Source organism: Pinus tabuliformis, chromosome 3_2, assembly GCF_031772625.1.
Source record: "Pinus tabuliformis cultivar Carrire ecotype Pingquan chromosome 3_2, CPIR1, whole genome shotgun sequence".
Lineage (NCBI taxonomy): Eukaryota > Viridiplantae > Streptophyta > Pinopsida > Pinales > Pinaceae > Pinus > Pinus tabuliformis.
The window spans coordinates 172,599,880-172,626,183 of NC_142302.1; the positions used below are offsets into that span (position 1 = coordinate 172,599,880).

The following is a 26,304-nucleotide window of genomic DNA, read 5'->3' on the forward strand; positions in this document are numbered from 1 at the left end:
TCCGTGTCTCGTGTCCTCGTGTCATGTGACTTAGGTAGTCAGTGTTCCTGAACCAATTGAACAATCAATTTTCATGTTCATTGATCTCGGCCTTTTCTATTTTGATAATTCTTTGACCTGCATCTGATTTTTTACTAAATGATACTACCACATATCAAGAAGCATCTACATGGGACCTCCCTAAAGAAAATATAATACAAAAGGAAAAAAAAATTAACCACGCCCACACAAAGATAACTGATGCACTAAACAATAAGATTAAATAAAATTTAGATAAAGAAGAAAGGGATTAGGAATACTTACAGAAAGGAAATTGTAGGAGGATAACCAATTTAACTCTCCTCCCAATTATTTTTCCAAAGTTTATGACTAATATTACAATGTCTTACAAAAGGATTCTTATCAATCAGCTAATCTATGCAGTCTCCATTTGGCAGCTGCAGCAAGAGACATGCAGAGAATCATGTAAAAAAGGAACTGCAAACAGACGAGTGTTACCCGATTAATTTTTACTGCATAATTCCATGGTAAGATCATCAAAACTTGCCAGTTTACAGGACCCCTTAAGGAGCCATACTCTTTTTTCTAATATACACGCACAAAATGCAGATCAATCTGACACTATGCACTTAATAACCAAGAATTCCACTGTAAATGCTTGCATATTTTCTCTCCCAAGAAAATGAACTACATCAGTCCAAAGCCTTACAGTTGAGCCACTTGAATTATTAACTTGATGAGGATCTGCAGAAAAACAAACAACGGTTCAGTACTTTATAGCACGTATCGACATCTTCAAAATTTGTAATATCCAAATTCTTCCAAAAGAACCCCATCTCCAATATGACAAATTGAAGCTAAATTTAAAAGTTATCAGTAATAAAAAGAAAAACACAATGTCACAGCTTGACACACCTGTAATATCAACATCTGCATTTTATCAACCCCGCACATATGGCATGAATAATGTGACAGAAGGATCAGGATCATCCTGCATGATTTCTGCAGCACGATGAAATTCCTCTTTGAGCACACGTATACTGTGCTTGTCAACAACACGGCCCAAATCATGAGAAATCTCGAAGGGGTCTTCTATGCAAATAAGATGTCGCTCATTCCCAATACGCCTCGTCCAATCCTTTTCATTCTTACTGCACTCAACCAAACCATATCGGGAATTTTATCAGCATATTTCTCTCAACAATTCTAATATGATGTGCAGATTTGAGAAGCCTGAATGTAAATGCATATATCAAGAAATGTCTTAGAAATCAAAATATCTGTAATGTTCATGTTGCTATATTAGGAGAATTTTGAGGTCTAAAATGAGCCTCCTAAGGAAAATAATAAAATAAGATTTGTCCCAGGGGAGCAGCTCAATTGGTGATTGAAGTAATGTGAGTTCTAAGAAAATTGAGAGATCCAAGGTTCAAATCCCCCGGTTGTGACCCAGTTTACAAAGGGGACAGGCACTAGACCCCGAGAGGTTTACTAGTAACTACGTGTCAAGCGGGCTGTTGTGTTCCTCTAAGATACAAAAAAAAAGAGTTGTGAATTTTTAAAGAAAAAAGACAGTACATTTTTAATTATATTTTTGACTTATCTCTTTGTAGGTTCACTTAAATTGCAATAGTAGAAACCCATTGGATGCCGAATTAAATTCCACATCCAATGAGTATATCCACATCAGAAGTATGCAGAGTATTTCAATTTCCTTTTATGTGGATCTACTTAGAAGTATGCAGAGTGGAATTTAATTTTGCATCCAACAGGTTTCTACTCTTGAAATTTGAGTGAACTTACAAGGAGAAAAGTCAAAAATATAATTAAAAAAAATAGTTTTCTTCTTTTCCCTCCAAAATATTTTCCCATGGGGATGACATCACTGTCTTGAATTCTATTGGTTCTTTTAAAGTTAATTTTGTTGATACATTTTTTTAGGCCCATTTTTTACCTCAAGATTCCCCTGATGCTAAGAAGAAAAGCTAGGAACATACTTGAAGACACATTAAACCTTTGATTCGATGACTAACAAAAGTTGTGGAAGCAACAAAACACTAAAGTAACATTAGTGTTTCAATAACAACCACATGAGCATTAACTGACCATCATCAAGTTAATAAAATATCATTAAAATTGAGTGATGGTGATTAGAAGAATCTGGTAGCTTGACAAGTGCTTAAGGCATTCATAAATAAGTTCAAGGTTTAAATTTTAAGATATGAAGATTTGAGAACCGAGTCCTAAAGTATTAAAATAAGACTTTAGGAAAAAGCATTCATGTGAAGTTTTAAAAATACTAAAAACTGGAAATAACAACGAAGATGATGTCTACTGCAGCAGGAATCAAAATTTTGAAGGTTCCACAAATGAGGCAATTGTGAAAAAACCAGGAGACCTTGTGACAACAAATGGCAAGCAGAGCAGGAGACTTGTGATAAAAACTGGCAAGCAGACCAAGAGACTCTGAGTTTGACTGACTGGAGAAATTTTTGGTAGATCAGAATGACATACAGGTAGAAAGATCAAACAGAACAAGGGCATACAAACAGCCTTAGATGTGGTTCTCAAACCCACTAGACACTCATTTCAGACAGTAACACCCCTGGCACACCTACCGGTATCCGGACAGCTGCATAAAGCATGCTTTATACCTAAATAAGGCAGAAGATTGTATAAAATAATGTTTCAGGTGGAAAGAAAAGGTTGTCAGATCAGGCATGGTTTGTAGTAGCTGTAGATCCCACCCATTCCAGACATACAAAGACGTAGAAGAAACAGGCAAATCAGGCCAAAATTGTTAAGGGTAAATCACTGTACAGTGCCTATAGAGCTACAGTTAAAAGTTAACCCTTTGCAAGGAATTAATCCAGACAGTTTGCAGACATTAGTGAACAAATTATCCCACCTGGACCAAAATGGCATAAAATGGAAAAACATACAGTTTCTCTGGAAAATTTTAATGAGAGAAATTTCCAAATATGGAAAGTGAAACTAATGCACTTAAACGTATGGAGCACAGTCAGAAGAACAGAAACCAACTATATACAACCCAATAAACTGATCGAATGGACATTAGGGAACAACAAAGCAAAATCAGTGATTGGTTTAGGGATCTTTGATAGCTAATTTGCACAGATACAGATATTGGTACGCTAATGGTACATACTACAACCCATACAAATACAGCAAATTTGTGAAGCACCACATCACCAATACAGGTTAGGGCACTACATTTGTATATAGTAAAATATGTTAATTATTTATTTATTAATAAATATATAATATTTTAATAATTTAACTAAATTATAATACAGTTATCAACATATAATAACATCATAATTATCTCCCTCATTTCAATTATAATTTAATGACTTAATGGTTTAAAGCAATGCTAGATTTATCGTTATCAGCAATTTATCACCGGGGGCCCAAAATTTATATTATCAGCAATATCGAAAATTAGTGGGCAATTATTGGACAACTTAAAAACTACAAAAATAATCATTTTTTTCAATTTTTTAACTTATAAAACAACATCAACATCAAACAAATACATTGCTACATAAATATGAAAATCAAACCAATACATAAGATGTATAAGATGTCAAGTGATACATCAGATATCAATATTTAAATGTGATATTTGTTCTAAGTCATAAGATCTAATAGAATGATACAAAATCATATATTAAAACTAAAATAAATGTATTCATGAGATGAATCATGTTAATGAAAATAATGGATTTCCCCTTGTTTTCTTGATGGAAAATGGTCACATCATCCTCAGCGATGTTATCAAAACTAGGCCAAAAGATTGGTCAACCCAAAATACATAAAATATTCAAATTTTGAAAAGAACATATAATTCATGTGCATATGAATCCAAATTATTATCCACAAATATGCAAAATTTCTCATGTGTATAGCAAGCTTGCATATAACCAGAATATCACTGAGTGCAATCCATCTATAAATCAAAATATATCAACAGACACTGGGAAGCTCTAAATGGCCTCTGAAATCCAAAGAAAATCACGCTGCAACAAATAGCTAGATAACTTCAAAATCATTGCCTAGATTGGGATCCTACTCATCAAGATCACCCACTTAAGCATTAAAATAAGATAGAAAAATCTTAACATCCCAATCAATGATTTTTCTTTAGTGAAGTGTGCATTTACTAGGGTCGTGAAGGAGCTCAACAATCAATGCCTCCAGCATCAAGGTACATAGGCGGCTTGGTGATCTTGATTAAATGTTAGTTCCATACCCTTGTACATCACAGAATCCAGTACAAATGTTGCGATCCCACCAATCCTAAAATCGTAAAAACTATAAAGTCTGTTGGATTTTGAGTGGATCTAAAATTCTACTTTTTCCATATGAAATCCAATGATGTTGGAACCATTCTCAAACATACTGAGTCAATTAACAGTAATGTCAAAAAATTAAGTAAAAGGATGAAAATGAAAGATAAAGGAAAATGTCACTTTTACTTTAAGAATTTAATAGTACCATTAACTACTAGGGTATGTATCTCATGAGATGAATCTTGGGAAATGAAAACAATAGATTCCCCTTGTTTATTTGATGTAAATAGGAAGAGTATCCTCACAGTTCAATCCCCTAACTCACTTTTTAAAAATTAGGGTTAAAAGAAAAAAGAAAAAATTGGTAATAAGTTGAAATTGACAGAAGCAGGGCAATAATTTCGAAATTATCATGATAATTACCTAAATTATCACAACAAATTCAAAACAAGGTAATTATCGCGATTAGTTATGGCAATAATATTAGCGAGGAGCAGTTTGGCAATAATATCGTGATAATTTTCATATTATCATGATATGTGCAACACTGGTTTAAAGCATAATAATTTAATAAAACTAACAGGAGTGATGTTCAGCCCCTATAACTAATCAAATTGATCGTTATGAACCTAGCGCCTTAGAAATGATAAGAAACCAATAATTACAGTGCACCTCCAGGGGTAAACCTCCTTTTACAATGAATACAATGTATAAGACAAGATTATATGATCCTAAGGCTAGGTCTCTTTAGTGTGTATGTGTATGTGTGTGGGTGTAGGAGAAAAAGGGTACAATTCTAATGAAATGGTAAAAATGAAAGGTTTTAGCTGACATAACAATATAACAATAGAAATGTAACAACTCAATATTTAGGGCTTAATAAAGGGTTTTAGAGTTAACGTGGGGCTTATTTAGGGATTAACATGCCCCTCCCCTTCAAAAAATTGTTGTCCTTGACACTTGACTCGATGCATCTTCCCATGTTGCCTCTTCCACTAGTAGGTTCTTCCATTTTATGAGATAATCGATAATTGCTCAATTTCTCAGTTGCATAATCATTGTTTCCAGGATTGTTTCTAGTTCTAGTATAATTTGTTCTTCTCCATCAATCTCTGGTAAAATAGTTTGGACTAGGACCTTGACATTGATTACCTTCTTTAAGCAAGAAACATTGGAAGACTGGATGTATATGTGGAGACGGAGCAACTCCAATTTGCAAGCCATACTTTCAATCCTCTACAACACCTTATAAGGGCCATAATACCTTGGTGCCAATATCTTGTACTTTTTATGTTGCTTTAAGGACATCTGTTTATATTTTTGTAGTTTCACAAACACCCAATTCCCCACTTCAAAATCATTTTCACTCCAATGTTGATATTCTTCTTGTTTCATCCCATTTTGTGCTATAACCAAGTCGTCTTTCAATATTTGACAACCTCTTGTTGGTTCCCTACGAGGTCCTCCATTGCTCGAGCCTTTACAATCACGTTTAAAGGTGATGTGATGGATGGAGGATGATATCCGTAAAGTGCCATAAATGGGGGCATTTTTGAAGTATGGAAGGATGTGTACGACCATTCTGCCAAGGGCAACCACTTGACCTATTGCATCTATTTATCAAATGCAAAGCAATGTAGATATCTTTCTAAACATTTATTCACAATCTTAGTCTTCCCATCGAATTGAGGATGGTAAGATGTGTTGTGAACTAATTCAGTACCGAAATGAGAAATTAATTTAGTCCAAAAAATTCTAGTGAAAATTGGATCTCTGTTAGTCACAATAATCTTCAATATTCCATGTAGCTTTTGGATTGTTTTCATGAATGCTTTTTCCACTATACTTGCTTTAGAAGGATGAGAAAGAGGAAGGGAGAGGGAAGAGTGATGGCTAGGTTTATGTCTTCTTTCTACAATAGACATGGCACTGCTAAGCGAATGGGATTCGATGTTGGTGCCTTCAGGGTTCCAACACAAGGGTGTGATCGCAGCCTTGGTTGGGGTCCTTCTTTGCCCTTACATATGGAGATTCCACTGACTCTTCTACACTCGATGCCTAGGGAGTCATATGGAGGTGGGAATTTTGACCCTGTGGAGGTCTCAACAGTAAGGTTTTCACCCAGGCATGTATGTTGGAACAATAAACCCCCTCCCGCTTTGTTGCCTTTATTTTTTGTATGCTCTGTTTCAAATTTTTTGGGTCTGGATGGTGGTTCAATTCCGAAACATACGCGGTTTCCTTCCTATCAAAATGTGCCCTCCTTTTCTTTCGGATCTGAACTATATACACCTCAACATGGGTGGGAGGAGAGGCCATTTCAAATTTTTATTAAACATTTAAATGGGAATACCTCAACCTTTTGGGTAAGGAGCTCAAACATAGTCAACATACTAAAACGAAGCATTGGGGTTAAATGGGGTTTTCATGTCTTTTCTCAAATCCTACAATTTGAGGGGAGGGTACTACAAAACCCAATCCAGATCAATGACTATCACATTCAAAGGAAATCAGTTGTAGTCCTAGATATGGGGTTGTGGGGTGGAGCTCCAAGTCCCAGAATACCAAAAGGAACAACAACCTCCTTCATAGATGCAGTGAAAGGGAAACCTTCCCCTTCAATAGAATCGATCCAAAACACTCCATGTCCATACATTGTTGAACAAATGGAGCATTCTCTAGATTTGGAAGTTAACCTTCTAGAGATGACCTTCCTATTCTTTGCCCTGCAATTAAAGGCAATAATATGTAGGTTTAATGGCTTTTGGCCAAAACCATAAGCATTACATCAATGGGTCTTCTCCACTTGGAATGCTAACTGCGACCTTTGCTTATGCTCCAAAGGCTTTTTATAGTCCAATTTGACACACAAAAAGATTATGATTTTGTTTTAAACAGAGGATCAAGGGTAATGTTGGACTCTTCACAACTCCATGGTTTCCAGATTACGATCCAACAAACATGGTGGCCTCAAAAATGTCGATTTGGGTGAGACTCGCAAATCTTCCTCTTCACTTTTGGCACCATAAGTCCCTATAGGGGATTGGAAACACCTTGGCAAATCTAAAAAGAGAGACATTGAAAGAACATAAAAGGATATCTTCACCTTTGCTAGGATATGTGTGGAGATTGATCTTAGCAAAGGTCTTCCAGATCGTATCAATTTAAAATGCAGATTTTTAGTGGTCCCAAGCCTTAGACTATGAGAACACGACATTCAGGTGTAGGAATTGTTTCCAAATGGGACATTTACAGAACACATGTCCACAGATTAAAAAAAACACACAAAAAAGAAAAAAAGATATAGGCCAAGAGGATGGCAATTCACAAATCCACATATATCTGAAGAAAAAAAAAATACGGAGAATATAGCAAAAGAAAAAAGGGGATTTCAGGATAAAAATGCCACTACCCCCAATCAATGTGGGACATATATGGTAGCAATCCAGGAATCATAAATTCAGCCAACAATCCATCAGATGGAGGAAGAATCAGGGGATACAAAACGTGCCCACAAATCAGAAAGCTCAAATTTGGACAAAGAACATCCTCTGGAGTCAAATATGGGAGTTTTCGCTCTAGTTCCGATGGGCCCCAAATCTAGGGTATGGTAGCAAGTACAGAAAAAAAGGGGAAGACAATTGATTCCTTTACTTGATCTTTTCCCATAGTGTATTTTATACTTTCTCATTTTTTTTTTCTTTTTTTAGTTTCAGAATGTAAGCATAAAATAGTAAATTACTTTTTAGTTCATTTTTTGTTACACAAGGATCTGGGCAAATCCTTGATGAATGAAAACATTATGTGTGTATATACAAAATGTATTTTCTTTTCAATATGAATTAAAGTATGGGTTTCTTTTCTCAGGAAAAAAAGGATGAGAAAGAGAGCAAAATGAGCATATTTTGTCATTCGATCTACCACTACCATAATGTCGTTCTTTCCTTCAAATGTGGGTAAACCTACAATAAAATCCATTGAAACTTCTTCTCGATGTTGGCTTGGTACGACCAATGGTTGTAAGATCACTAGTCTTGATTGTCTCTCCCTTATTCTATTGGTAGACCATAGTATTCAAAACCGGCCTTGCTAACTGGTCGGTTAGCAGTCCCACCGGTCGAAACCAACCAAAAAACCTGGTTAGCAAGCCCACCAGTCAAAATCGACCAAAAACCCTGGTTAGCAGGCCCATTTCTCCTTTTTTTGACAAAAACCGGTCCTAACCAGCCGGTTTAGGACGGAACCGACCAGTTTATAGCAAACCGGCCGGTTAGGAGGCATGCCCACCGTGAGTTGGAAAAGCGACTTGCTGAGTGTGTTTTAGGGGTTTTGGGGGGAAACTAAGGGTGCTTTCCCTCCAAAAACACCCTCTCTAAGCCTTAGAGAGGCCCCTCTCACTCTCATTTGTCTCACACATTTGATTTGGAGTGTTTATGAGTGTTTGTGAGTTTGTTTGTGAGCTTGGAGAGTGTTGAGTTTTTGCTGAAGTAGTCATCTTGGAGTTGGAGTTGGAACTATTTTGGAGATAGTGTGTAGCTGTCAGTGGAGGAAACTACTTCAAGAGGAGGCTAAGGAAGCTAGTTTGCATTTCTAGGTAAGGATTTTCACTTGAAAATTCCTCATTTCACTGTTGTCCATGAATTAAATTTTTTTGTGTTATAAATTTATAAACTTCTCACTTTTATCATCTATGCTATGAACTCTCTAGCTCTATGCTATCAAATTTTTTAGCTTGCATGTGCATTTGTTTTCCTACATTTATCTTTGGTTTTCCATGTTGCTTAGATGCAATTTTTTTTAAATGGCAGACTTCTTTGCAAATTGTTATTATTTCAAGCAAACATGGCTCCAAAAGGAAAGGCCAGTGCATGGGCTCATTGTGATGTAACTAATGGAAAAATGATATGCAAATTATGCCATAAATCTATTGGAGGTGGGGTTATTCTTAGGTTGAAACAACACTTGGCTGGGATAAGAGGCCAAGTAAAGCCATGTGATGCACCAAATGTATTGTTAGGTCCTATTAGGGCAGAATACATTTCCAAGCTTGAAAAGTTTTATGAGGATAAGGCTAGGGAGAAGGCCATCCAAGATGACATTACAAGGAAGAGGGAATTATTAGAAGCCATGAAAGAGAGTGGGTATGATGATTATGAGATTCAAGACTCCTCTTCTATCCCTTCCACCAATGACCCCTTTCACTATGTTCATCCTTCTTTTGGCCAACCATCAAAAGGAACAAAGAGAACAAACAACCAAAGTTATTTCTCATCTTCTACCAACATTGCCTCTTCTAATCTCACTTCCTCCCAGCCAAGTTCTCAACCCACTTTGGATCAACATTGGAAAAGACAATGCAAAGAAACTTCTCATCAATACATTGCTAGATGGTGGTATGATTCAAATATCCCATTTAATGTTGCTCACTCACCTTATTACCAAGCTATGTGGGACTCTGTTGTAGCTGCAGGAAAAGGCTTCAAAGGCCCTAGTTTGCGTAACTTGCGTGGAGCTCTTTTGCAAAAAGAGATATCTTCCATTGATGAGTATTTGGTTGAGTTTAAAGATTCATGGCTCAAAACAAGTTGTTCCATCATGTTAGATGGACGTACCGATGGAAAAAACTGCACTATCATTAATTTCCTTGTTTCTTGCCCTCAAGGAACCATGTTTTTGAAATCAGTGGATGCATCTAATAAGGTAAAGGATGCAACCCTTCCACTTGAGCTTTTGGATAACATTATTCAGGAAGTTGGGGAGCAGCATGTTGTGCAGGTCATCACTGATAATGCCTCAAACTATGTTCTTGCTGGAAAGATGCTTGAGACCAAATATAAGACCATATTTTGGACTCCATGTGTTGCACATTGCATAGACGTCATGCTTGATGATATAGGCAAAGTGGAGTGGGTAAAAAACATTGTAGAGCATGCCAAGTGCATTACAAAATACATTTACAACCACTCATGGGTATTGAGCTTGTGAGGCCTGCAATTACGAGATTTGCAACTCACTTCCTCGCGTTGCAATGTCTCAATGGTCAACATAAAAACTTGCAGAAAATATTTTCCTCTGAAGAATGGTCTGAATCTCGGTGGGCTCATAGACCAGATGGAAAAGACACCAAAAAGAAAGTGTTAGATACTTATTTTTGGAAAAGGTCTCTAGAGCTTGTGAAAATTACCAAGCCCCTTGTTAAGGTGCTATGGATGGTGGATGGGGAAATATTGGCCATGGGCTACATTTATGAGGCTATGGATCAGGAAAAGGAGCAGATATGGGCAGCGTACAAGGACAAGTTAGCTAAATATGGCCGTATATGGGAGATCATTGATAATAGATGGAACAATCAAATCCATCGTCCTATACATGCAGCTGGGTATTTTTTGAACCCAAAGTATCATTAAAAAAATCGGCTAGGAGATCTACATGATGGGGAGGTCAAAGCTAGATTGATTGATTGCTTGGAGCGCATGGTCCCTAGCATGGTCCCTAGCCATGCAGACCAGTTGGAAATACATAGACAGCTTACTGTTTTCAATATGGCAGGTGGTACTTTTGGCAAAAACTTGGCAAAGATGGCAAGAGATGTGGACCAACCAAGTAAGCAATTCCAATTTCCAATTTGTTTTTCTTTTCAAGTTAAAATTGTTTACGTTCTTTACAATTCAAATTATAAACTAAGTTACTAATTAATGTTTTTTTCTTTGCAGCGCATTGGTGGGAGTCATTTGGTGGCCAGTGTCCTCAATTGCAAAGGTTTGCAATTAGAGTCCTCAGTCAAACTTGCAGTGCTTCAGGTTGTGAGCGCAATTGGTCTATTTTTGAGCGCATACACACGAAGAAGAGAAATTGTTTGGAACAAAAACGGTTAAATGATCTTGTTTTCGTGCAATACAACCTTCGATTGAGGAGGAACCAAATGATGAGCAAAACACCTGATCTAGATCCCATTGTGTTGGACGATATTGATCCAACATCAAAATGGGTGGAGGAGACTGAAGATCCTATGTTTGAGGCTGATTTTGATATCGACATGGCTTTAGCGGGGGATGAAGCAGATTATATGGCAGCATCAAAACCAAGATTAGTAGCGACATCAAGGAAAGGCAAAGAACCAATGGACGGCACTAGTCGTCCAGGTCAACAAACTCGTGCTTCCATTAGTTCCACTTCTATTGTTATTGGTGGCATTGATACTGAGGTTGCAGATCAGGCTTAGGCATCCTCAGACTCTGAACCAGATGATGCCTATGTATTTCCTGATGATGATCCTGTGGCTAGTAGTGGTGGTGAACTTGATCATTGATCATGTGTACACTGTAGACTTGTAGTAGGCCAATGGCCTCATAGCTTGCAGCGTTTATGGACTTTATAGGACATTTAGAGCCTCATTGCTTATGTATTTTGCTATTTTGTCGATGACATGTATTTCATTCGGTGCCATTTTGATATATTCACCTTTACATGGTATATAAATGAGCAAACTTTGCATATTTTGTCTCTATTGGCTTGGAATCATGGTTTTACACAGTGTTGATAATATCGCCGAAAAATCGGCGATATTCGCAAATATCGCGATATTTTCGGCGGGCTGAAATATCGCCCCCGAAAAATCGCGATATTTTCAAGTTTTGAATTTCGCGCGAGAAATACGAAATTTCGGCGATATTTTAGTAAAAATCGCGAGACGAGGGTAAATATCGCCGGTTAGGTTGTATCGACGAATTATAAAATGGTTTTTCAGTTTTCGATGCACGTCATTTTGTTTTCGTGAGCGCTGGAAATGCCCTTTGACAACCATTTCAAATCACGATTTCTTGGTAAAACGAAGCTGGCCATCTCAACTGCTGCTATGATGAACGGCAAAAATTTGCATTTCAAATTGATAATGTGGAAACACAGTCGACTCCATCACTCTCCTTTCATGGGAATGAATAATAAATAAGCAAATCCCGTCTATTGAATTTTATTTGGAAAGGGATTTCACTCATTAATCCCTAGTGAATGCCTACGCGTCAATTTGGCTGGCCAACACCTATTCGCCATCATCAAAATGCTGCCGGAATTTCATTTCTGATGTCATTGATACAGCACCGCCCTTCCATTTTTTTCAATGAGGCTGAAGGCACAACTTGAAGCCCTACATTATTTAATATTTATTTTCTAATTGAGGAACAATGATATTGTTGGACGTGAACGTATTGTTTGGAATCTGGATGCATTATTGTAATAATGATGTTAATATGTATGAATTAAATATAATATTATTATATGAAATTTAATTAATTTTATATTCCCTATAATTAGAAAAGTTAATGGTTTTTATCATTTAATATTGAAAAATTATAATATTATTTTAATTTTCTATTCATAACATCACTACTTATATGTATCAACTGAATATAATATTTTTAATATAAAATTTAAAATTTAATATTCATTACCTAATAAAAATGAAAGTGTTTGAAAAATCTTAATATATAAAATTATAAGATTATAATAATGCGTTTATATTTATATAAATAAATTTATCTAAACATTTATTAAAAATTTGAAAACAAAGTTATCGGCCTAATTAGGAATTGAAATTTGAATGGATGGCAAGGAGTTGAGAGTTGGGATACAAGTGTGAAAACCATAGCTCAAACCACCACCATTGTTAACATTAAACTATATTAACATTTTGTTTGAGTCCTTGATTGGACAATTATCAATTTATCACTATCAGGGATCAGCAGGATTTGGTATCGCCTTTGAAGTTTGATGTATCATTTCTATTTGACATCATACATATCAATGCCTTCTTCATATTTATGTGCCAATGTGTTTAGTTCATGTTGTTATTGCTTTATATGTTTAGAAATCTGAAAAAAATGAATATATTATGCATTTTTTATGCTTGCCGATATTTGCCGATATTTTGCCGATATTTTCGCCGATATTTCCGATAAGATATTTTCCGGACCCTCGCCGATATTTTCCCGATACCGATATTATCAACACTGGTTTTACATCTTAAAAATAGTTTTGTTGCATTAAAAATTAGTTATTTAATGTATTTTTTTAAAACCGATTCGTTTAGACCAAACCAGTGCTAGTTAGACCGGTTCCGGTCGGTAAACCGGTTCATTAGGTGGACCGATTCCGGTTTTAAAAACACTGTGGTAGACCATAATTCTTTACAAACTTGCAATAATATCCTTTCAATCTTAAGAATCCTCTAAGTTTCTTCAAGGTTTTTGGGATTGGCCACTCCCTCATACCTTTGATTTTGTTATGGTCCATTTTGACACCTTCATGGGATATAATATGACCCAAATATTCCACTTCTTGAACCCTAAAGGAACACTTTGAATGCTTTGCATATAGCTGTTGCTCTTCCAATAATGTTAAGACCAATGTTGATAATACCGTCGATATATCGGCGATATTTGAAAATATCGTGATATTTTCGGCGAAACGATACATCGCTAAGTAAATATCGCAATATTTTCCATTTTGAAAATATAGGCTAAATATCACCATATTTTGAAAATATCGGCTATGTTTAAAAATCTGAAGAAGAAAAAAATGATTTTTTATGTTTGCCAATATTTTCCAATATTTTGCCGATATTGCCCATAAGATGTTTTCAAGACCCTCACTGATATTTTGCCGATACCGATATTTTCAACACTAGTTAAAACCATGTCAACATGTTGTGTATGCTCTTCCCTAGATTTGTTGTAGATTAGTATGTCATCAAAAATACTAACACAAATTTTCTAAGGGTGGGTTTGAAAATAGAATTCACCAAGCTTGAAATGTTGAAAGTGCATTAGTAAGTTCAAATGGCATTACCAAAAGATCATGATGAGTTTCACGCGTTCTAAAGGTTGTTTAGGGAATGTCTTCTTGCCACATTTCGATTTGATAATATCTAGAACAGAGATCCAACTTCGTAAAAAAATGGCAAGAATAGAAAACTTATCTTTAATTGTGATTTTGTTGAGTTGTCTATAATCTAGAATGGAACGAACAAAGTTTGTACCTCAAGTTAAATACTCCAGAAGACTTGGAAAATGTAGATCTCCATTGAGGATACAAGAATATATATTAAAATGTATGGATGAAAATGATGTTACAAATGAGAGTGAGGGCCTGCTTATATACCCTACGCAGATGCCTCTTCATGGAAGGTCATATCTTGTTTAAAAATACATATTCAGTACTAATTACTAATTAACTAATCATTATTACAATTAGCATCATTATTTATATATATTTTATTCATAACATTGTCTTCCTCTTCAAAATTCTTTGTCCTCGAAGCTTGTTGATGAAAAGGATTGATCTTTTTTTTTCTTCCTTTTTCTTTCGAACATCTACTTGTCTCTACATTGTCATCATCATTGATACAAGTTGCTATGATCCTTGGAGTGATATATAAAATTGTCGCAGAAAGAAAGGATCTAACCATCCTAAATTAATCTTCGGTGGAATCTTTTGATTACTAGGAACTTGTGATGAATTGTTATCACTGGACTGAATTGTGCGCACTTCACTATCTTTCTGAACATAAGTTTGTTGTTTATGTTTTGAGTGATAAGGATTTGTAGATTGATTGAGTTGTCTTCTCTCGTGTTTCAGATGTCGATAGGGAATTCTTTTGGTTTGACTTTCCCCTATTAGGTGTGTGCCAATTTTTTTATTTTCTTCTGGTACTGCAATTTTTAAGTTAGGTACAAAATCTTCGTTTGGAATTCTCATCATCTGAATTGCAACATGTGAGTGTGTTTTTCCTTCAACTGACTTATCCTCTTCATGAGTTGTGGTATTGACTAGTTTGGTATTGGTTCCTTTATCTTCAATTGGAGTTGTTACGACTGACGACTTCGATACTTCCTCTTGAATACATTGTTCTAATTTGCCTTTCAACAACTTCTTGTTTTTCTTAATCTTCTTAATTTGTGTTAATAATTTTTCGCTATGGTCCTTAAGACAAAAGACTTCTTCATTTCTATCCGCGATGATTTTGTCAATTTCATTTTACATATTTTGCAGTGTTTTTTTTTTCCTTCTTGAAAAATTACGTTTGAAATATCTTGTATGTCTTCTGATGTTACTGAATTAAGTTTTAATGTAACATCTTGTAGTGCTCTTTTTCTCTTTTTGTATGAAAATGTCAAAAACTTACTTTTCGTATTCAGGATGAAGGAACCTAGGGCTTCCATCCAGGGTGAACCTAAAATAATGTCACCTTGATCACTCCATAGGGTTTGAACAGAGAATTGTGATATGAATGTATAATTTCCAATGTTTAATTGTAAATTGTTCACATCATATTTTTTGTTGTCATAACAGTTTAATTTTTCGATTATATTTGACTCAGGAATCACTAATTAGTTTGAGATTTTAGGTTTTATATAATTTTTATCTTTGTCTAGCGAGATACCAATAGTAACATCTTTTCCCGCAATAGACCCTTTAATTCTAAACAGCATTGAGGCATAGTTATATTTAGTTTCTAGGAATCTACGGGTCTTTCCGAATTAGATGTCATTTTTCTTGTTGAGATGAACTTTCTTCAAATTCACCCTTATAATCTTTCTTGGTTATTTTAATGAATTCTTTAAAAACTTCAATCTGCCAATTTTTTTGTTTTAATTTGTATAGCACTTTCTTTCCTTTTTTTAATTTAAATTATTTAATTATATAATTATAAAACTATATAATTATATGCTTTATAAAACTATATATTAATTTTAATTATATAGTAAAATCAATATGCATAAACTTTATACCTATGAAACTGAATCGACAGAAGCGTGACTTTTCGATTGGATAAGGTGGAATCTATTCTGACACAATTGGGGATGGTCGAGGTAGTTGATAGAGAAGTCGATCTAGTGTACGGCGGCTCGAACGATGAATAGGGAAGGCATGTTAATCAGTGATAGGAAGTCCGAATTTGAGCAGAAAACGACAGACAAAATTTGGACTGGAGTTGTCAGAGATTACGGTGGAATTGTAGATTTCGGTGGTGGTGTCGACTGTTGCAAGTGGAACAACAACAGAAGGGGGATATTGGAAAGATTGCGGGAACAACAAGACTATTGTTGGGCTGATATAGGGAGCGAGAAGATCGTGGGGACACGATACAACGCACAACAAATGAGTGGGTAAGGGGGCAAGAGGACTGGTTGCGTGTGGACGGCGAACAAGAACAAACAGAGATGAGTAGGGGTCGGTCGTGCGAACAATCGGATGACGGGGCAGATTGTAGATACAGCTAGTGGTAGCGGCAGCCGATCAAATGGCCGGTCCTTGGATGCGACAGTGAGTCGGTCACTTGTCGGCTGTGTCGTTATCTCGTCTATTGTAGGTGTTCAGTGGACGGATCAAGGGTACACGACTCGGGGCCTCTTGTGGTATAATCTGTTGCGATATGCTGGCAGCAGGCATTGGAAAGCTACAGACGCTAAAGTAGAGGCGAGGGTTGTCACAGGTAACTTTGTTTTTATTTTTATTAAAGTTATTATTATTTTACATATATATATATATATAGCCCCTTGTTTTAAATTCTCTTTTTTATAACAAAAAAAAAATTGTGGAGTTACTCTTTTATAATTTTTTCTTTTTTTTTATTTTGATTTTTTTTAACTTTTTTTTTGTGAATTCTTCTAATGGCCAAAGGCTTATGGAGAATCTCCAAAAACTTGTGTAGCGAAACGCCTAAATTGCGATAACAATGAAGTTGACGAAGAGTCGATGATTAAATGTTGGATCAAACTGGTTCTCTGCAACGGTTGAGTGACCAGAGGATCGAACAGCGCTGATGCCAAATGGAACAAACAAAATTTGTATACTAAGAGGAATGCTCTGATACCAAATGGAACGAACAAAGTTTGTACTTCAAGTTAAATACTCCAGAAGACTTGGAATATGTAGATCTTTATTGAGAATACAAGAATATATATTAAAATGTATGAATGAGAATGATGTTAGAAATGAGAGTGAGAGTTGCTTATATACCCTGGGCACGTGTCTCTTCATGGAAGGTCATGTCCCATTTAGACATACCTCTTCAGTACTAATTATTAATTAACTAACCATTATTACAATTATCATCATTATTTATATTTATATTATTTATATATATTTTATTCATAACATAGAAACATATGCCTTGAACCATCTTTTTTTATAGCCATCACCACTGTTAAAAAGAAACTACTCTAGCTAGATTGAATGGTGCCCACTGCCAGCTTCTAACATTTCTTGAACCATAAGTTCAATCTCACTCTTTTGCACATATAGATGCTTGTAAAGCCTAATGTTAGGTGGTAAATTTTCAGGTTGCATATGAATAGCATGGCCATGATCTCGATCAAGTGAAAGACCTTAGAATGATTGCTAAAAACTTTTTGGAGATCTATTGGAGTAGAACATATAGATATTTGAACATCTAATGAACACAATTGTGCAATTACACCATGGTATCCCTTTTTTAGAAATTTTGTCATGTTATTAGAGCTTATCACTTTAGAAGGCTTCCCTTGGATACCTCTAAGCACAATTTCGTTTTCTTCTTAAGAAAATCTCATGAAAATATCTTGAAAATTAAGGGCCATTGTTCCCAATGATTGTAGCCAATGGGCCCCTAATACAACATCAGCACCACCCATTTGGATTGCAATCATGGGACTATCCAATAAATACTCCCCCATATTCAACTTAATACTATGGCACTTCCTTGAACAATTTGTGGCACCTCTATCTACACTCATTACTTAATATTTGGTGTTGGAAATACAAAGCAATTAAGAAGCTTTGTTAATTTGTAATTGATAAAGTTATGAGTGCCACTTGAATCAATCAATATTGTTACATTTTCTTACATGATGTATCCTTCTATCTCAAGGGTTTGGAGAGTATTGATGCTGGAGAATGCATGACAAGATATTGTTGGAGTAGTCTCTTCTAGCTCTAGATCTTGTAACGATTCCACTTCTTGATCTTCTACATCTTCATAGCCTATGTAAAATGATTTCTTCTCACCACATTTATGCCCCCTTACTATATTTGCTACAGTTGAAACATAGTTCCTTTGTTCTTCTTTCATCCATTTGTTGAGGTGTCAACCTTGTTGGTTTAAGATAGGGAGCATGATTTTCTCTATAGTTATTAGTGACCAATATTCTAGTAGCCATATTTTACTTTCAACTTTCCTTGCTAGACTAAAAGCATGCTCTAGGGTTTTAGCTTCAAAAAGGTGCACCTCATGTTGGATGTTTTCCTTTAAAGTTCCCATAAATCGCTCTAACAAATTATTGTCTAAACATTTCTTTACCATGAGACTCAACTTTTGGAATTGTTGAATATGCTCTGTAACCTATGAAACCGGATTCGTCCTAACCCCTGGACGAATCCCGAATCGGACGAATCGGACACGATTCTGTCCTGACACGTGTCATATTTCCATGACTCGTCGTGTCATATCCGGGTACGTCGTGTCATGAGCGTGTCAGAAAAATTTGGAACGTGTCACGATTTTTGGAACGATTTTTGGTTTCGGATTCGTTTTTAGGGGTTTAAGTTCGCTGTTTTCATTCGCATTCACTGCTTCTGTATAGACCAACAAGACCACTGTTTCCAAATTGGAAGCTAATACTGATATACATCAATGACTCTGAGACTGGGAGTTGTGCAAAAGCTCTCTGGCAATGACTGTTTTGCTTTATCTTCTTCCTTTTCTTTCATATCAGTCACTGTCAGGCTTCAGCAAATGTTTGTTTCTTGAGCTGATCCCTGGTGGGTTTGCAGAAGCATTGAAGTTAGGTTCTCGTGCAAGTGGGTTCTAGACTTCTAGTGGTTGAGCCTCCAGGGTTTGATCTCCTAATGTTTCCTACTTCATCATTTTGCTACAGCTGTCCTATTAGTTTCATAACAGTGAGAAAATCAAACTTAAATCAACATAAAAACCCCTCACATCTGCAATGTGCATAAATCTAATATGACAGTGGCATAACCTTATTATAATTTTCACTGTTTGTTTCAAAGTGCTCCAGTACAGCTCAGAAAGTACTGAAAATTTTCTAATTATTTGGCACACTTGGCACAGGGAAATTTCATTAGTAACTCATTTATGTGACCAGTACCAGTAACCACTGACATTTATTTGAATTTTGTATGTACTATGCATGCTAATAGCTATAGATGAAGATCTATGTTTGAAATCAATAAATTTGTATCATTAATTAAAATTTGTGTAAGAAATATGCTAATAACTAATTTTTAAGATATATATATATATATATATATTTTAAATATATATATATATATATATATATATTTTTTAATAAAATAATATATAACGTGTCCTAACCGTGTCTTGTTCCGGGGTCAGCGTTTCCCGAATCCGACACCACGAATCCCGAATCCTACGTGTCCCGAATCCTCGTGTCAGGTGACTTAGTCTGTAACTAAACCTTTTTGTCAAAGATTTACCAACTGACTAAAGAATGTACTACTCTTAATATCCCCATAATGTGTTATCTATTCCTCTGTAAAAATGGACCAAGATACAACAGAATCCTTTTTCCTTTCACAAAGCTATTGATACCATACATGTTGATCTTGTTCTAAAAATATGGATGCAATATTTACCTTTTGTAAGGCTTCCACTTGGTGTAAATCAAAATATTCCTCCATCTGGGATATCCATGTTATACGATCATTGCAATCAAACCTCCTCATATCAATCTTTAAAATGTAGTGATTCCTTGGTGTTGACTTGAAGTCATGATGATGGAGATCTTGGATTGAAAAGTCATGATTATGGTTCTATGATTCAATATTTGTGCTCTCCAATTGAGATAAAATGCAATATTTACCTTTTGTAAGGCTTCCACTTGGTGCAAATCAAAATATTGCTCCATCTAGGATATCCATGTTATAGGATCATTGCCATCAAACTTCCTCATATTGATCTTCAAAATGTAGTAACTCCATGGTGATGACTTGAAGCCCTGATGATGGGGATCTTGGATTGAAAAGTCATGATTATGGTTCAATGATCTAATATTTTTGCTCTCCAATTGTGATAAAATACTCCCATATGTGATTGAGTCCCAACACCATGCTTCTCCTTATGTTCATGATTTCCTTGGGGAACTCCATATCCCTTTTAGGGAGATTCTATAATAGCATGGCTTGTATTTTTTTTATTTCTTCCTTATTTTGAGTAACAGATTTTTGTATTTCTACCCTGTTTTCATCAACTAATCCTTTTAACAGTGATAATTCAACCCTCATAGTATCATTTATTTGTTTAACCTGACTTTACAACATGGATAATTGGTGCTCAAAGTCCTTTGTTTCTTTGACAGTGATGAATGATCCTTCAAGAGGCTTAATTGTTGTAGTAGCTTTTAGATCTTTCTTTGGAGCTATGTGAAAAAATAATAGTAGTACTCCTCTTTTAACACAAATTTCAGTTAACCAAAAAAAATGGATCTTCTAATCAAAAGTTACGTCACTTTAAAACTTTAATTTAGAGACTATATGGATGGATGCCATTTGTCTTGGTATATCCCTGAGATTTGAACCCTTTTGAAACTATAATTTTGTCATGTAATACTCCAGTATATCTTCTTTGAAATTCCACAAGTCTAACCAAAATTTGATGTGCCAAGAGAAAATTATGGTAACTTCCCCAGATCTTCTTGATTTCTTGGCCTCTTCCCAAGAGAAAACTTGTATAATGTTACCACATATCCAACTCTTTATATATATTCTGAAATTTTTACCTAAGTCACTTCAGTATGTATCCTCAAATCTCTGAAAATTTCATAATCTAAAGTGCCCCAAATATAAAATTATAGCGAAAATGCCATGATCAATCGTTTGAAATTGATTTCAAGACCATTCACGAAACCTAACTCCCACAAGGTACATCCCCAAAATTATAGTGAACGAAATATGGAATTTTTACTAGACATACCTTAGAATGTTTTCTCAATATGCTCAAAATTTTACAATCTAAAACGTCCTAGAATAAATATTATAACGAAAATTCCAAGATGATTCCTTTGAAACAGATTTCAAGAGCAATCACAAAACATAACTTCCACAGCATATACCTTTGAAAGTATAGCAAACCAAAATCTAAAATTTTAATCAGATGTTCCCCAAGATCTCTCCTCAATATTCTCAAAATTTCACCGTCTAAAGCATCCCAAAAAAGTTATAGTGAAAATGCCAAGAAGACTCGTTTGGAGCACCAAAATCATGAGATAATAGCCTTGATACCAAATGTTATGAACCATTTGTTGAATTTTGTAACTATGGTTGGTCTTCATAATATATATTTTAGCCCTTGTAATATATAAAGAATTTGTAAGACATGTTCTTCATGTAATTTTGATTATTTAGCCCTTAAAAGAATTTATGTAAGACATGTTCTTCATGTCAGATTTAAAAGAGAAAATTTAGAAATTAAATTTTGAATTTTTGGCTCCAAAATAGTCAAGTCAGCCTTCCCTCAGGTCAAGTCGGCTCCAGTGAAGAGACACACACATTCGCTAAGGCAGAACACTACATAAAGGCAGTTGACCTCCTCCACAAAGGCACCATTCGACCTCTCACAAGCAAGACAGTTTCTGAGCATCCAAGCAAAGAACAAGAAGAAGAAGAAGGATGAAGATCTCTCTCTCTCTCTAGCTCACATTTCTCTCTCTAGATCTTGCACGTGTGGTTTCTAGGCAGCGATTTTTTTGGACAGGCGAAAAGTCTAGGAAGTTGCAGGGTCAAGTTACAGGGACAAAGTTGCAAGGCCGAGTTGCAGAGCAATTTGACTTGAGGATTGTGGACCAGGTTTAACCATAAGCTTAGTTGGTCAGTTTGACCTCATGGTTGACTAGCAGCATTACATGTATCTCTTGCTGAACTGAAGAATCTCTCTACGATAAAGGTTGTTGGGTTTTTCCCCTAAGTGGGTTTTCCTAGGGTCAATCTTGTATTCTCTTTGTGCATTGTGATCTCTATTGTCTTTATCGTTTCATGGTTGAATTTTTGAAGTGTAATTACTTGATGATAAGATGGAATTGTTAAAAGAAGATCTATATCATTTGAAGTAATTATCAATATTATATATTGCACTTGAAATCTCAACATGGTATCAAAGTTTTGGTGATGAAAAGGAAATTGAGATCATTGTTGAAGAAGTTTTGGTGAGAGATCACTCTAGAGGAAGACCTATATCTACAACCTATTTGCTTGTCTATGTCTGGCTTCCCATATGAGAGCAAAAAACAAATTAGGGAGCTACAAACTTTAGGGCTTGGAAAACAAGAATTGATCTTCTTCTTGCAAAAGAGGATCTCTTGGGTACTGTGAGAGGCCAGATCATTGAACATGAAAAGGATGAAGAGAAATCAAAATTTGAGAAAGTTGACAATACAACTAGAAGTTATCATTACAGATTCCATCAGAGAACATTTGATCCCATATATTGCAAATATTGACTATTCAAAGAAAATGTATGATGCCCTAGTTGGTCTATATACTATCAACAATATTGGCCAATCAACGAGTTTGAAGAATGAGCTTTGTGATATTAAAATGACAAGGAATGACACTATAGCCTCATATTTTATGAGGATTTCTCATTTGAGAGATCAACTTCAAGCAATTGATGAAATCATTCCTGAAAAAGAACTAGTAACTACAACACTTAATGGTTTGCTTGAATCATGGGACTCATTTGCAGCAGGAATATGTGCTAGAAAAGAAGCTCCAAAGTTTCATGAACTATGGACCACATGTATTCAAGAAGAATCAAGACTCGTGTCAAGAGGAAAGATTCAGAGATCCGAAGAAGGTGATTCTCAGGAATATGCAAAACATTTCAAGAAAGGTGGAGGAAGGAAGAAGTTTGGCTTTCAAAGAAGAAATGGAGGAAGAAGACCCAGCAATGGTTTGGGCAGATTCTAAACGGTTGGGAGATATTAAAATAATTAATATTTTTAATGGACTCCCTAAGTCTAAACTTGGGGAAAATAAAATATTAATGTGAATTAATATAAAACTGTGTTAGAATGGTCCAAAAGACATGGATCAACCAAATCTAATCTTAGCCGTTGATTAGGGACTTAATCTCATTGTTGATGTGTCAACGAGGAAAGTATAAGAGGAGGCTTGAGGGTCACTTGGAGAACACACTGAGAGAAACCAATCAATTCAATTTCTGGAGCGGGGTTAGCTGAGAAATTGAACCAGTGAGCTGGCGAGCAGTCAGGAGGCAGCGAGTACGGAGCAAAGAGGTGGGATCAGCCATTGAAGATCAGCACTGAGGCAGGAGAGGCAGATGCAGTGCTTTTCAGGCAGACACAGCGCTTTTCAGGGAGACGCAGAGGCAGCAGAAGACTACGTAGTCACTAGCTGGGCCCGCGTGGGTGACGCAGAGAGGCCCAGGGCTGACACAATCAAGCAGGGGCTGACGTAGAGGGTCGGAGAGCCACGCAGAGGTCAGCCGGGCTGACGCTGGGATTGGGAGAAGTGTTGGAGAATTATTTCTCCCTGTGGGTAAGCCAGTTTGGCACCTTGTTGTACTGAAGAATTGCTGAATAATAAAAAACTCCCTTACTACACTAGTTTTCCCACATTGGGTTTTTCCAGGGACTGTTCTCCAAAATAATTGTGTCAATGTGTTGATTCTTGTGCATATGTTTTGTTTCTGTATTACGGTGTGATACCTGCATCAGTGTTTATTTTAATGTTTATTGAAGTAATTTCATGAATAACTTGTTGTGGAATAAGTAGGAAAAGTAAATCAGTTGCTACAGTGATAGAATTTTCACATGGTATCAGAGCGAGTAATCAGAGACAAGAAGGGAAAATCAGTTATGGGTTGAGACCACGATGCAGAGGCATCCACGTCAGGGGGCTCACACAAATTTTCAGAAGATTGGACAAGAGAAAGAGATGTCGATTTCTCTATGTTAGCTTCCAAGCTAGAAGAAGAAGTGGCATGTATGACTAGTGTTGCATCATCAAAAGTATGGTATATAGACAGTGGAGCCTCGTGTCATATGACGGGAATCAAGGAGTGTTTCTTAGAATATCGAGAATAGAAGATGAACTTCCAAATCACCATGGGGAACAAGGCAAAGTGTACTCCAGTAGGGAAGGGTACCATAGTCCTTCAGGCAGAATCGGGAGAATGGTTTCGTGCTACAAATGTGTTGCATGTACCAGGATTGGGGATGAACTTACTTTCCGTGTCGCAACTACAAAGCAAGGGCTATGACGTCTACTTCATCAAGGAGAAGGTATACGTAAAACACCCAAGCTGGAAAACGAAAGTGTAGATCGGGATCAAAAGTAATCGATTGTATAGATTACAACTAGAATCACCAACGGCACTAATAGGCAGTCATGGAGACAAGGACTTGAATGAACTATGGCACAAAGGAATGAGTCACTTGCACCTTGGAGCTCTGAGAATTCTCAGGAGCACTGTAACAGGGGTTCTGGATCTAAGTACGGAACGAGATGATGTATACAGGGGATGTGCTCTAGGAAAGTATGCTAAGGCAGCATTTCCTAGGAGCAAACACAGGGCCAAGAGTGTACTAGGATTGATACACTCAAATATCTACGGACCTATGTCTTTCAAAGCTCTCAGTGGTGTCAAGTATTTCCTTACCTTCATTGATGACCACTCAAGGAAAACTTGGATTTATTTTCTGAAAACCAAGGATGAGGTTTTCTGTCGATTTAAGGAGTTCAAGGCTCTGGTGGAGAATTTAACTAGGAAGAAAATAAAAGTTTTGCGCTCAGATAATGGTGGCAAATATGTCGATAAAAACTTCACTGATTTTTGTGCCAAGGAGGGCATCAAAAGGGAGTGGACAGCTCCCTACAATCCGGAGCAGAATGGGGTAGCAGAAAGAAAGAACAAGACTATTGTAGAAGCAGCTAGGGCCATGATGTATGATCAGGATATGCCAAAATTCCTGTGGGTGGAAGCGTGCAACACAGCAGTCTATGTTCAGAACAGGACTCCTCATCGGGCAATGGGCAAGATTACTCCAGAGAAAGTCTTCAAAGGGAAGACACCTGAAGTCAGTCATTTCAGGATATTTGGGAATTTAGCATATTGCCGCATACCCGAAGAAAAGAGGAAGAAGTTGGATCAGACTGCGGAAATGGGATATCTGATGGGATATAGCGAGAATGCTAAGGCATACAAAATCCATCTTCCAGAGAGCAGAAAGGTAGTAGTACGACGGGATGTAAAGTTCATGGAGGAAAGGGATTTCAGAAGATCTCACGAGATGCCTTCCGAGGAGCAGACGAAAGAGGATTCGTTGCTTAAGCCTCTTCAACCAACAGAAGTAAAGAATTATTCCTCAGGACAGGAAGATTCTCAGGATGAGAAGGAAGAGCGAACAGAAGCACCTGCTAGCAGAGGAAAAACTAGCAGGCAACTTCGTCAGATTCTGCAAGATGCAGAGGACTTCATCAGTGTGCCAAGAAACAATAAGAGGGAGTGAAAATAGCCAGATAGATATCAGGCATTAGTAGCTCAGGATGGAGAGCCTGCTAGTTTCAAGGAGGCAGCTCAACATCAGGTTTGGCTTGATGCGATGGTGGAGGAATACAACTCCATAATAGTAAACAATGTCTGGGAGGTGATGCCAAAGCCTCAAGACAGATCAGTGGTAGGTTCAAGATGGATCTACAAGATCAAATACGCTGCAGACGGCAGTGTTGAGAAATACAAGGCCAGGTTTGTGGCTAAGGGGTATGCTCAAAAGGAAGGGATTGACTATGAGGAGACCTTCGCCTCGGTAGCCAAGAATACATCTATTAGAAGCGTTATATCTCTTGCAGCCTAGATGGGATGGGAGATCTATCAAATGGATGCCAAAACAACATTTCTGAACGGGGTAATAGAAGAGGAGGTATACATTGAACAACCAAAGGGCTTTGAAACTCATGA

The 26,304-nt window shown here is 36.4% G+C and overlaps 1 protein-coding gene across 1 annotated transcript in view; it reads right to left on the reverse strand.

Moving 5' to 3' along the window:
* Nucleotides 1-253: 253 nt before the first annotated feature.
* LOC149180343 (uncharacterized) overlaps nt 254-26,304 on the reverse strand; it is a 197,477-nt gene continuing 171,426 nt past the window's right edge. Inside the window, exons 6-7 of the mRNA XM_089416048.1 lie at nt 916-1,151; nt 254-744 (exon numbers count right to left, since the gene is read on the reverse strand). Of these exons, the coding sequence (XP_089272174.1) occupies nt 941-1,151 (211 nt within the window). The 3' untranslated portion in view covers nt 254-744; nt 916-940. The remainder of the gene's footprint in view (nt 745-915; nt 1,152-26,304) is intronic.